At 46.3% G+C, this 14,062-nt stretch overlaps 1 protein-coding gene across 1 annotated transcript in view; it reads left to right on the top strand.

Moving 5' to 3' along the window:
- Positions 1–604: 604 nt before the first annotated feature.
- The window catches only part of GNAS (GNAS complex locus), a 129,017-nt gene continuing 115,559 nt past the window's right edge, over positions 605–14,062 (top strand). Inside the window, exon 1 of the mRNA XM_030231205.2 lies at positions 605–863. Within this exon, the coding sequence (XP_030087065.1) occupies positions 620–863 (244 nt within the window). The 5' untranslated portion in view covers positions 605–619. The remainder of the gene's footprint in view (positions 864–14,062) is intronic.

The following is a 14,062-nucleotide window of genomic DNA, read 5'->3' as shown; positions in this document are numbered from 1 at the left end:
TAACAAGAAGTCACTGACAAATATGTGTGTGGCAGGAAGTGAATTAAAAATGGGGCATGAAAATGGCACAGGTGTTAGTGTCCTTCACTCCAGTGGGCTCAGGCGCAGTGTCCAAATCAGACACGACCTCTCCGCGGACCAGGGCTCTCCCTGGCACCGCAGCATCCTCACGATGGGATGTCGGCTCAGGTCCCGACCTGGCAAAAGCCAGGGTGAAACGTCAAACCAGCGCTGGCTCCGCTGCTTTGGGGCGCGAGAGCGGGCAGCGCTGACCCCCGGCTCTCCCCGCAGAGAGCCCGCAGGTCCCCGCCGGGCCCGGGACGCGACCCCCGCCACTGGGGGGGGTGGCAGGCGGGGGGCGCGGGGGCCGCTCCCCCGCAGGGCCGGCGCTGCGGCGGGGGCCGCTTTCCAGAGAATACGGTAAACATGTCCGCATCACGTGCGGCCGCTCCCGCCGGCCGCGGCGCGGGACCGGCCGAGAGGGCGGGACGGGACGGGACCCGCGCTCCGCCGGCCGAGCGGGGCCGCTTTAAGAGGCCGCCGGGCGCCGCCGCCTCGCCCTGCCCGCCCCGGCGGAGAGCGATGCCCGCGGCGCCGTAGGGCGGGTGGCTCCGGCACCATGGGGCTGTGCTACAGCCTGCGCTCCCGCCTGGCCGCCGCGCACCCCTCCGCGCCCTACGGCAGCCGCGGCGAGCCGGACACCCCCGCGGCGGCGGAGCACGGGGACCCGCAGGTGCGGCACCGGCTGCGGCAGGACCTGGTGGCCAAGGAGCGGGCGGACAAGAAGCGGAGCAAGAGCATCGACAAGACGCTGAAGGCGGAGAAGCGCGAGTACAAGCAGACGCACCGGCTGCTGCTGCTGGGTGAGTGGGGCGGCGCGGCGCGGTTCGGTTCGGTTCGGTTCGGCCCGGCCCGGCAGGTGCGGGGCCCGAGGCCGCTGCCGGTGCCCGAGCGGGCGGAGGGGGCGGCGGCCGCGGGGGCACCGGGGCGGGGCGGGCGTGCACGTGGCGGCGGTGCCGGGCGGGGGCTCCGGAGGCTCGGCGGGGCTGCGGCAGCGCGGGAGGAACGGGGCCGCGATTTGCCGTGCCCGGCCCGGGGTACCGGGGCTGGGGGGTTCCGTGTCCGGCCGCGCCCGCTGCCGTGTGCGGTAGGAGCCGATGGCCGGCCCGAGGGAAGCAGCAGCCGCAGCCCAGGTGATGCTCGGCGCCAGAACGGGGCCGCGGCCGCCTGTCCCCACGCAGTCCCCACGCTGTCCCCACGCTGGCTGCTCACACGGAGCCATGCAGCGGGACCGCGGCAGCAGCAGCGGGGGCGGCTCTCCCGTAAGGAGGAAGCCCGAGTTTTCCGTGTGCGGGAGTGATTTGCCGTTGTCCGCTCCGCCTCCCCGAATGCACAGCGGGGAGATGCAGCCTCTCGGGCTGTGCGGTTCCATCCAGCGCTGCCCCGTACACCGGCCCTTGTCCGCTGCATCGCAGCTCGTCCCTGCCCTGGACTGCGCAGGGCTCACGGGCAGGGATGCTCCTGCACGGTGACAGCACCTGCACTGCCTTCCCGAGGGTACCCTATGGAAAGGCGCTTTAATTATGCAATTGTGTGATGTCTGAGCTTGTGTAGTACATGACCCCAACCCAAACAGGCTTAGAAAGTCATGTATTGGCCTTCAGGTAAGTCAAAGGAGGCTGGAAGTGTGTCCACTCCTCTGCCCCTCAGTGCAATGCAGGTGGAATACAGGTTACCCTGAGCATCTTGGAACAACAGAGAATATTTTCAAATGTTCACAAATAACTTAAGCGCCTCTCACGCTTGGAGCGTGCATTGTTCTGCAGGGCATAAACAGCAACATTTGGCCTTCATCTCATTGGTGTGTGTCTGCAGCTTGTAATAGAGAAGCAGAATTTTAAGGAGCTTTAGAAAACAATGTTGGATCTAGTTTTCTGCATCTTGGTGATAAAAGTTTCTATTCCAGAAGCAGAGCTTCTTTTGATGTGGTTGCAGCTATACTGATGCAAGTCTGTTCATAAAGGTGTCCTTCCTTCTCATGGGAAGGGGATTGAGCAACACTTGTGGGAAGAGTAAAGCATCATGTGCTGTGACTGTTGGTAAGGAATCACACCTCTACCCAACGTGCATTCCTTTCAAGCACCCCATACCTGTAGGTGTGTTACCATTTGGTGTTTTAATGTATTTCCAGTTTGTTCTGTAGTGAACAAGTGCGTGAAGGAGGAGCCGTGAGAACTTTTCTTTCTTTGTAGATTAAATAAGTCAGAAAAAAATCCAACAGCAGGGCTAGTTTTGATGTTAATCTGCAAGCCTTTAACTCATAAAGGCTATCTGATAGAGGCTTCTGTAGGCAGTATTTCAGTTGTCTGGTTTTTAATAAAGAGCTGGGTTTTGCTGCAATGACATTGAACACTGAGTGGGTTAAACAACACATCTGAGTGGTTTAGAGTTGTCTATGGTGAAGCCAACAGAGCTTTCTTTGTCAAAATACTGATTTATAAATCTGATGGATATGAGTCAGTGTTATGCTGGCAGTCGTTTATTATATTTCAGCCTGGACTTGAATAGCAGGAAGTCACTTTTTGGCCCTCTTGTAAATCTTGGGATGCCTAAGAGACCCATTTCCCTGCTCCTTGCACGGGTACTGTCAGTTTTCCAGTTAGCTTCCTTCCCTTGCTGCTTCTCCCCTGCATCCCACTCTCACTGTTGCTTTGAGGATTTTCTGTTTCTAAACTGGAATATGAAGGTTGGGGTACATTTGGTGATCCTTCATGTACATCAGCAGGTATTGCTGCACAGCTGAGTGTGTCTGTGCTGGGAGTGCACACGCAAATTGAGCAGGAGGGTGATGATGAATGATGGGGGCAGGATTTAAAGCTGCAGCTGAATCTTCCTCTAAGGAATGGAGTTAGGGTGGGGAAAAAATGAAGAGCCAGGAGTGTCTCCTCGCTTGGGCTGAAGCTCAGTGGCAAAAGCTGCAATAGATACTTGGACTTTGTCACTTGTGTTCCCAATTTTTCGGCTGACATGCTCCTGTAGGAGTGCATTGCTGACACGGACAGCAAGGGGCACCGGGGGTGCCAACTCCCTCTCTGAGAGTAACAGATTTTAGATGAAAACTGCTCTGATGCTTCAGGTCTGTGCTGTCCCCAGGGCTGAATTATTTGTATCATGTGGCTGCAGTAGCTTGTGCACTTCCAAGGGCTGTGCTGGGAATGTGGAGTGTTCCTTCCTATGGCCGGGCTGTGCAGGACACAGGGAGTGCACAAAGTCACTGTGCCTGTGCTCTGTGGTTTGCTGCTGAAGTGTATGTGTAACTTACACAGCTGTTACTCAGAGTATCACTCACCATGTGCTCTTCAGCACACCTGATACTTATGTTCCCATATTGTAATTAATTTTTTATTTTTTGGAAGGACAAGTTCATAATTTTATTCGGGTGCTCAGGGGTGTGCAGTGTACTTACTCACTGGACAGCTTTATGCCATTAATTGATTTGTGTTTCTTTAATAATTTTTCAGTTCTTTTCCACCACCACTTCTGTATAAGATAAAATCCCAAGCCCTGGAACTTCTCTTAATTTCAGTAGAGCAAAGATCTTGCATCTGCACTGTTTTGGAGGCAATAATCTGACTCTGTACTTGCAGCAGAGCAGTGGGAGGTTTTTTGCTTTGTTTTTGTGAAATGTTCACATTTCAAGGTGTAATCTTGCTGGATTTTGTTTAGTGAACTGTACAAGTCACAACTTCAAGATTACAATCACTGTTTTGTTGGCAGCATAGTGTGACTTCAGGAATACTACTGGGAATAGGAGGTGATTTTTCATTGCATGGGGTTGTTTTTTTGTTGGAGAACAATCCTGGCTCTAAAAGTGAAAGTCTGTGGTGATGGGGGAAAAGATTTTAAACTTTGTCATAAAGCAATTCTATTACCCATGTGCTTTCTTACTTGTGACAGTAATGTGGGTTTTCCTCTATATATATATGTTTTTTTTTTTTCTTTTAAAGACTTGAAAGTATGAATGGTTTGCTCCAAGAGAGTGAACTTGGGCTGGTCCTCTTTCAGTGCTTTGCCAATCTCTGTGTACTTGGCTTTTTCACTCTCTCAGGCTGAACTCTTGCCTATGTAAAAAGTACTTGTAGCTTATTCCCATCTTGAAAAGGAACTGCAGATACCAATATATGAATAGAGATATATACACTTGTCACCCTAAAAATTTATACTAAACTACAGCTTATAAAGTAACCATTCTGACTCTTCCCTACATCAGTGCTTAAGTAAAAATGGTTTTAACAGAAATATTTATGCTGGTGCAAATATGAATATAAGGTATGGAAATGGGAAGTTTTTATGGGGAAATATATTATATGGCAGAAAAACACACTTTAAAAAGCTGACTGTGGTCAGTCTTCAGCGTGAAGACTGACCACAGTCACCCTCTCTGTGTGTGCTGCATGGTGAGCCCCTGCCTGCCATATAATTAAGGACTGTTTTGTATGGTTTACATTGTATTTTCTTCCCCAGGGCTGGTAGTCCATTCAGGGCACAAGATGGATGTTGTGTAGTGAATGAGCAGCTATTCAATATTCTTATCCTCCTCATACAATGTGTCACCCTGTGCCCTATCTCAGTCCATACCCTGTGCTGAATAAAGAACTGTTGAACTCTTCATGCTCTAGCACTGATCACTGCAGGGACTGAATGCTCCACAAATGTCAGTGCATGGCACTGCTGTGAAATGAGGTGGTATCCTCCTCCTTTTGTGGAGGCTGGAGAGGGAAATGCCACCAAAGACTAAAGCTGAAATTGTCCAAAGGCACCACTGATTTTATATCAACCGTGTCACTAATTTTAATCCATAGTACACAACTTTTTTTTGTGGGTTTTTTGTGATTTGTTTTTTTTTTTTTTTTTTAGTAAATACTTTCTGTATTTAGATCATGGACCTCATTGTTGTGAACACTCAGCATTTTTGCAAATGGAGTTTTAGGTGCTCTAAGTGCAGCCCAGGAGTGAGAAGCACAGCTGGTTATCCCTGGTGGGAGCTCTGTAGCAGACTGAAGCTGGCCTGGTTCTCCAGGGCAGAAGGTAAAGGCAAATCCCACAGCATATCCCTTCTCTTGTGGTGATTCCCTCTCTTGCTAGCTCACAGGGAGGTGGTTCTCTTGGCACTGCTTCTCTTGGGATGGTTTGGGAGAGGAAGACACCCAGTTATAAAGACAGGCATGTGCTAGAGCACTTGACAAAGTTCTATCTTGTTGACAAGATTTTCATTCACTTGCCACCAGTTTGTTTCTTGTGCCCCATGTATTGTGAGCTGCAAGAGAGGGCACACACCCAGCTGAAAAGCATGTTATCCTTTCCAGAAGATCATGTAAAAGAAGTACAGGACAAAACAGACTAAAAATGTAGAGGGAATCTTTATCCTGGTGCTTCCTAATTCTCAAGAACAAGATTTTTCACATTAAACATCTTATACCAAATTTCCCCTTTAGGAAAAGCAGGAATAGGACAGAAAAATCCTAGGGAATGCCTGTGATGTGTGTATCTTGCAGCACACTGTGATAGCAGCTGGAGAGGCAGCACTGTGCACTTCCCCAAATGGACTGTCTTCAGTGGTGAAGGAATTACAATATTTTCCAACAGGGCTCCCAATAATTACCAGATACTACAAGAGCACTTGGGCATGGCAATATCTCTGTGGTTTCCATCTGCCCAGTACTCCCAGCGCAGACATGACAATCCTGCTGTGGACAGCAAGGAGGTGGACTGCTAATTATGGATCTTCCTTTGCAATGAGGAGCCTCTGCCCAAGGAGTCCTACTCAGTTCCCACTGCTGTATCCAAAATGTGATGCCTTTTCAGTCAGTAAATGGAGATCTTCTGGTTTGGAATATGTTCACCACAAACAAAAATAACTGGGAAGCTTTGCAAACTTTAAGAAAGGTTTACCCAGTGTGCAAGAAATGCTGGCTGCAGCTGTGATGTGATTTGTGATTGTTTGCTGAATCTCAGAACAACCTAATGTCCTCAGCAGTGGCACCTCCATGCTTTAGATCACTTGGTAAAGTAATTTCACTCCTGCTCCCATTTTAAATTTCATAGGAAGGGGAGAGGCAAGCTACTTCTCATGTCCTGTTTTGTTTTGTTCTGTTTTGTTTTGGTTGGTTTTGTTTTCATTTATTTTTTTTCCTTGAGAGCTCCTGATAGTGACTTTCCTCCACATAAACAAAAAGATCATTAGCCTCAGGCAGACACATGGTGTGGAGAGCTCCAGCCAGCATATTTGAAGTCTGGCAAAGCTTGAGCTGCTTCAAACATGGTCTGGCAGTGGAAGGTGTCTGAAAAGCTGGAGCTGCACTGCTCTGAGTGTGTGAGGATGGAGGGCTGCTAATGGATGGCAATGCTGTGTGAGGCAAGGTGAATGTTCTCCACAGGGATCTGAACTGCAAGCTAATGACTTTCACAGTTGTAGCTAATGCTGGAGGGATGCTCTGTGCATGTGTAACCCTGAATTTTTGTGGGAAGAGGATGAGGAGTCTGAAGGATCCCCTGGACCAGCCATGCCTGTGCAGTCACACAGCAGCATAAATGTACATAGTTTCTCCCTTTCCCCAGCAGAGTTGCCATCTCTGTGTATTGGTAATCTGTTTTTTTCACTCATTAAATGCCTGGTGGCATAAAGACCATCATCCATCACTCTAGAGAGGGTGCATTCATCTGTAGCCATGGATCCAATTTCAGAGTTATCTGAGAATTTTTATTTTTAAAGCTCAAACTCCACCCCAACTGTGCTTTTTTTATTTTTTTTTTTGACTTGACTTTTTTGAGCTTGTGATCCTGTTGCTTGGTCAGCACCATCTGCTTCCAGAGCAGGCAAAATGTCTTGCTTGCTTCTGTGCAACTGTTGGCAGTATTCTCCACTGGGACATCTTAAATTGAACTGTCTCCTGTGCAAGGGATTCCCTGGAGGAAAAGCCTCCAGGAGTGCAGTTAATTACATGCAGTACTTCCCTGGCTCCCTTAAATTTGGGAGTGTCCTTATTCACAAATATGCATGATTTCATTGAATTTCCTTCTAATTGCCACAATTTAAAAATGTCAGGAAAAAAGCTTGGCAATTCCCTGGTGTGAGGACAACTCAGATGCTTTTCATGAGAAAGCTCAGTTACCAGGCACATAAATCCATGATGGTTTCAATATTCAGACCTGAAGAACGTGTCTTGAGAAGAGAAGTTGAACTCCATGACTTATTCTTATTGTTCCCCTGCTCAGTGAAGCATTTGAGAACCAAGCCATGCAAGCTTTATAAATAGCTCAGCCAAAGTTTTCTTTACTTCCTCTAATGTGTTCCCTCTGCAAAGAAAACCCACAGTGTCTGTGTCTGGGCAGCATTTTAAAAGTTCTGTATGTCACTAAAGGGCAGAAAAGTTGGTGGGTATTCTCTGCATTGAGGGATGTAGAGGGATGGCAGCAGGTGTCACACAGATGTCAGAAAGTTGATATTTTTATTTTGCCGAGTGAAGGAAGGGGATGCTGAGGAGGATGGGTTGGTTCCTGGCATGGAGTAAGATGCAGTTTTACAATCTGCAGTCTTGCTCTGTTTAGCCACTTCTGCCTCAGTGTTTTGGAAAAGGGAACGAGTGCTGTCACAGCTATGCTTCCTCTGCATTATGTTACAGGAGGCTTAAACCCAAATAAGTTGCTTTTATAATGTAATGCTTGCATTTTGAGAGCATTCCTTGGACTTTGGAGTCAGCCACATCTTGCCCTTGTGCCGTTTCTGACTGCTGAGGCTGCCCTGCAGAGCAGCTTGTGAGGTGTGTGCTGTTCCCTTGGCTGTAAATTGTTCCTGTCACATTGCAGAGATTTTAGATTTCACTGATGCCCCTTTAGATTTCCTGAGGCCCTGGAACAGTCTGGATGATGGCTCTTGGTGGAGGTGCCAAACACATCTGGGGCCAGGTGCCCTGGAGAGTAGAGAGCCTGGGGTGGAAACCAGCAGATGTCTGGGTGCTCTGGTCCAGCACTTGGGCTGTGCCTGCTTGGCAGCTCTGATGGGGAGATGCTGCTGCAGAAATGAGGGGAAAAAGGCACTTTTTAGAGTTTGACCTCTTCTTTATCTGTGTCATCCTCATTGCACGTACACCACCTCTTCCTCTTTCCTACCCCACCCCCCACCAAACACAATTTTTAGTTTGTGGGCTGTATTTGTTTGGGTTTGCATTTTTCCTGGTTGTTTTTCATGCTGAAATCTCAGGATCACTGGTTAGCTGGGAGGTTTTCTGGAGCATGGGGGGATTTGTGTGACTGGGATTAAACACAGGGAGGAAATGTAGACACTGAGGAGAAGGGCATGGTTGTGAGCTGAAAATCTGCATTCAGATGTTTTAGGTTTTTTATAAAGACCCATTAAAGCTGTCTGCTTGGAAGAAAAATACTCTGTGAAATACTGTCTTGATGCTTTCCCTGCCTTACCTCCACGCAGGAAATTCACAATTTGATACAACTGATTTTTCTCTGCTGATGAAAAGCATGGAACAAATTCCTTTTAGACTGTAAAAGCTGAAAGATATTTTCTCCCCTGATCCCTTAACACTACCTGTGCTCTCATTTCTCCCAGCTTCTGTGAAGTTCAGCCTCATCTGCAGCATTTTGTGGGTTTAGGTAGTGAGTGATGCAGGACTTCACTTGCTCATATTTCAGAAGAATATGTATTTGTTTTTAACAGCACTTCAGATATTCACAAGGAAAATGCTTCTTCTCGTCTGTTTTCCCCAAACAAAAATAAACATGAAATTTGACTGGATAGTTCTCAAACATGTCTATATCCTTGTGATCCCAGTGGGAGTATTCATGTGAGCCAGGGCAGTGTCCACTGTCCCTTCAGAGTCACCTGTGTGCTGCCATCCCACCTGGACACTCCATCCCCTGGGCAAGGCACGGGGACACACCTTGAATCTGGGTGGAAGCATTTGAGTGCAGAACCAGGCAATGTGGGCTGAATATCACTGGCAAGCCCAATGGGAGTTTTATGGTACAAAGGAATTTAAGAAAATGTTATTTGAAACTTTGTTTGCTGTTGAATTATTCTGCATTGGGGGTTTGAGAATCTGTTGCTTCTAGTTGAGGTCTAAGCAAAATCTAAATACTACAAAGGTATTTAGTCTTCAGGATTATTTTGGGAGGGGGCTGAGGAAAGGCCTGATAAGTTATGTACTTGACCACATGTAGTTAAAAATATTATTTGGAATATAAACTTCCTTGTCTGAAGACCAGCTTTATGCACCAAGTCAAAAAGCACAAAAAGCAGTTCTCCTCCTGGCCTCCATAAGTATACCTTAATGCTGCTGAATCCTGGAAATTATGCAGGGCATGCTTTTTAAATGTTGATTTTGACTTTTTGCCTGGGACCAAGTGTAAAGTCTTTCCAAGGAAATACTTAGAAGACTTGCAATCAAACCCAAAAGCTGCTGCCAAACCTTAGTTTTTAGAAAGGGAGTAGGGGGCAATCCAGCCTGTTAAAAACTTCCAGTTGTTTGTAATTAAATCCACTTCTTCTGTGCACAATAAACATATACTTAGAAAAAGATCATTTTACATAATACTTATGTGGTTTAGTGCTGCTTTTCAGCTGCTAAAAATCAAGCAGGAGGTTTGCTGGTTTTGTCTGGGAAGGTTGCTGAGAGCTGGGAAGCCGGGGCTGATGCAGCTGTGCCACTGCAGTGGCAGGGATCCATGTATCCAGTGGTGACAGGCAGAGTGAGCCAGGGAATCCTTTTCTCATCATGAACCATCTTTCCCACTAGTTCAAGTTTGTTTTGGATTGGCAGGGATGGGAATGAAGGGGAGATAAAAATATCCCATCCGCACGTCCCTGCGCGCCAGCAGCAGCACCGCTCGTGGCTTTGGTGGAAACTCTGGGGCTGCAGGAACTTCTCATCACTCTGGGGGCTGGCAGGAGGCAGGACCACCAAATCCTCACCCCCTGAGCTTGGTGTGCCACGGGTCATTCAAGATTGTTTCAAATCCACTGCCATCGTTCTTCTCAAAAATGGGACTCATAGGGTGAGGGGGCAGCCCGAGTGTGAGTTTATCAAAGAGATAAATTTTATTTTCACTCTTGACAAGGGAGGGGATTTTTTTCCAGGATGGCTCAGAGAAATTGTCAGTTTTTACTGGGCAGGTTGCAAGAGCTGTTGGGTGCTGTGATGGAGTGTACACAAGTATAGAAAGAGCAGAGAGGAGCAGCTTAGAGGTATTATCTCTTAAGTGACATAAGAAAAACTATGAAGCCTTGTAGAGCAGATTTGTTAGGATTTGAGATGAAAATCCCTGTTGCTTGCTGAGATTATCCCCCAGCATATGGCAGGGAATGTAACAGAGAGATAGAATTAGCTGCTAATGATCTGGACACCTTTGGAAACAGATGTTTTAGTCCCGTATAACTGCTTGCTATTTTGTTTGTCCAAAGTCTGGATTACTCACCAACAAGCCTGGCATGGTATTAGAATGCTTGCTATCTTCATTTCCCACTGATCTCACCCAGGACAGATCAGCTCTTTCTTAGCAATACTGCTGGAGGGATCTAATGTGAAATTGGGCTGGAGAATGAAGGCAGTGGCTCACGGCAGTGCCAGCAGGTGGAGTTAGCCAAGGGCCAGGGAGTGCTGGGGGAGCTGCAGGCATCTCCTTGGGCAACCCAGGATGGCACTGTGGCACCACCCCACTGCTACTGCATCCACAGGGTTCATTTGGGGATTCCTGAGAAGATGAGTTTTTGATCGATCTCTGTGGCAAATGATGCTGCAGTTGAGGAAAGGATTGCTCAGACTCAGTGCTGCTGCATGGGCAAGCACCTAATGTAAAAAAAAGCCCTGGGTTACAAATTTTGGTAGTTTTGGTACCCCCTTACTCACCCTGACTTTGAGCTGTTGTCAATAAATACCTGACTTACCCTCACCATTGTTTAAGGCACCAAAGTTTCCAACTCAGGGATATAATTGCTCAAGTAACACTTAAATAAATTAAGAGATTCCAAAGGGGATCTCTTAATTTATTTAAGTGTTACTTGAGCAATCTGCTCTATAACACTCTTGCTATGCTTAAATTTCTTTACATTCAATAAAATGCTTCCTAAGTTACTTGTCTTAATTTACATTCTTGGAAGACAACTTCTTGGAGCTGGAAACCTTTATTAAGGTGGGGAAAAAACTGTTTGCTGTCAGTTCAGCTCATCTCTTTTCCACCCCTTCCTTCGTGTTAAACTTCCTTTTGGACTTTATCTTTTACAGTAAAAGCAAGACCTTAACCTCAACTTCTCTTTCTAAGTTAGATTCTTTTGACCTGGCGTCATCTTTGTTACAAGGCTTCACACACTGCAGTACAATAATATTTTTCTTGTGGTGCAATGAGCAGCGCTGCAGACGCTGTTCCAGATGGGGTCATTTTTTCTCTAAATTAGCAGCTGCCTTAATAGATATTTTCCGTGGCTTCCAAACTGTGTGGTGTTGCTTGAACGAAAATGTAATTCCACTGAGAGATTTCAAACCCAGCTTTTGCTGGGCTTCCAGAAATAATTTTTTTTTAGAAAGTATTTGTACAGTCGTAACGAGTTTGCTAGCGTGTTGTGCTTGCATGTAAGAGTTGTGCCTTTAGAATTAGATGGAAAATCTGAATATTATCTGGTGTATTATTCTCAAAGAACAGCATTTTCATCCAGACTACCTTATAATGTAAAGGTGAAAATATGGCAAATGTATTTTGAACAACTGGAATATTTCTTTGCATCATGAGCAAAAAGCTCGGTTCTCTGCCTCCAGAGATACTTGTGAAGCTTCACCTCAGAATGGTTAATTTTCTGTTATTATTTTAAAATAATCATTTGAGATTGCAATTTTAATGTGAACAACTTGCTTCTGATCAATTGGTACTTCCGTGGAGGGGTGTGGAGGATTTTTACACAAATAAAATGCAATGTGGACTCATGAAATCCTTGGTGGTGGCTGCTCTAGCAGGACATGAGTGAACTCTCAGGAGCATTTCCTTGAGCTCTTCTTTGTCACAGAAAACATGGAAAATGCAGGAAATAATGAAAAATCCACCAGGACATAGTACAAGCCTTAGGATCACAGATACTTTTCAGAATATCAGTTTCTAAATAGTTGAATTTATTCCAGAGAAATTCTAATATTTTTGTTGGTTATTCAGGTAATATCATTGGCATAGCCAATAGTAAATGATTAAATTTAAACTGTGCTGCTTCTAAGTCTTTTAAGATCACGGGATCTGTAATTGCTTTAGAGATGGGGAGTTTGTAGTTCAGTCCCATATTCTTTTTGTAGGTCATTGCCCCTCCTGGTTCTCTTGAGCCACCAGCACACTCAATCATTCCTTGTGCTAGGCAGGATTTTTTTAATGCCAAAACCACAAGGACTGTTCCAATTTTCTTACAGTTCCATCAAGTGAAAGGCCCTGAACCACCTTCAGGCTTTGCCCTGGCGCGTTGCAGCCTCTGTGCTTTTGAGGGTGGGCAGCCATTGGCACATTCCATGAACAGCCTGGCACTGGGAAAGGTGCAGAAGGGACAGCAAAGGGCACTGGGCAAGCCCTGGGTGCGAGCAAGAGCTGCCCTTTGTGTTTGTGCATTTGGGATGGACACGGTTTGTGCTGCAGTTCGGAAGTGCCTCATCCCTTCACACCGGACGCCTGGGAGATGCTGCTGGAGCTTTTGTGTTTGAGGAGGGAAAGTGGGATTTTTGTACAGCCAAAGAGCTAAAGCTGTGCTGGAGGGTGGGAGAGATCCCTGCCAGCTCCCCATGGGAACAGGGCTGGGAGGGCATGAATTTTTTAGGTCTGTGGGGCACTTTTGGTTCAGTGGAGCTCTCCTGTGAAGGTGTCACAAGGAGAGTGCGTGCCTTGGCCATTAGGAATTTGTCCACGTTGCATTATTAGAAGAGATTCCTATTTTATTTTTTTAATTTTAATTTTTTTAATCCTCCCCCTGCATCGTACTATGCATAGCGAAAGTCTTGCTTCTGTGACTTGGGAAGCAGCAATTTTCCAGTGCTTCCCAAAATTTCCTCCAGAAAGGGACTGTGTCACATCTGACCCAGATGCTTATGGCAAACTGTGTGTCTCAGCACAGTGAGTTCTGGGAAGGACCCTCACACTCAGGAGCTGATCAAAGCAATGAGGACAGTGTTGGGGGAGAGAGAACTTTTCCTTGGATTAACTCAGGGGACAGTCAAACACTTTGGTTTTTCACTTTTTTATTTCCAAGCTGGACCTTCTTATTTCTCAAGTGGGAGTAGTGTCCCTGGACACTCTAAAACTGCCAAATTTTTTTCTCCTCCTGTCCTTTGATTAAGGACTTGTTTGTTGACACTTCAGTGGCTTGTGGTTCTGATGACAGCAGCCCTTGTGTCAACCAGAACAGAGCTGCTCACTGTTAATAGTTCCTGGCTTTGTCTCTGCTTCCTAGATGTGGTCAGATAGAGGTTCTAATGGTCTCCCAAGCTGTAAGTAGGGATAATTCTCAGTAGAAAATTCAATTCAGTGGATTTTTGCATTTCTCCTACTGTTCCCTGTGCATATATGTGGACCAGACAGAAGAACAGTGACAAAGCTATGCAGATCTCCAAGCTAATTTTAATAGTCTGTGTGAAAAAGCAGCCCCCAATAGAAGGGTTCTGTTTGCTCAATAAATATTTAAAAACTTAGTTCTGTACATATTTCCAAATACTTTTTCAATGGAAGATAAGTGACTGAACCTACCATGGTAGTGTTTCCAGTGAACAAAATGTGGTGTAAAGTTAAGATTTACGTTTTCTATTATAGTTTAGAGGGTTTCATCTTAAAGGAGTTTTAATAGGTACCAAATGCTCTCAGTATCTGTCAAGGTCAATTATAGATGAGATTTTTTTTTTTCTATTTTTGCATGGAGCAGGAAACATGAAGCATCTTATTGGAATTGTTCCTAGAAGGTTTGAACTTTGCAGATGTGTGAGGTTTTCATATATCGTGGTAAAATGCTAAATCTGAAGCTCAGCAGTTGACTCTG

The sequence above is a fragment of the Serinus canaria genome, chromosome 20, assembly GCF_022539315.1.
Source record: "Serinus canaria isolate serCan28SL12 chromosome 20, serCan2020, whole genome shotgun sequence".
Classification (NCBI taxonomy): Eukaryota; Metazoa; Chordata; class Aves; order Passeriformes; family Fringillidae; genus Serinus; species Serinus canaria.
This window is presented reverse-complemented; position numbering and strand designations above follow the sequence as displayed.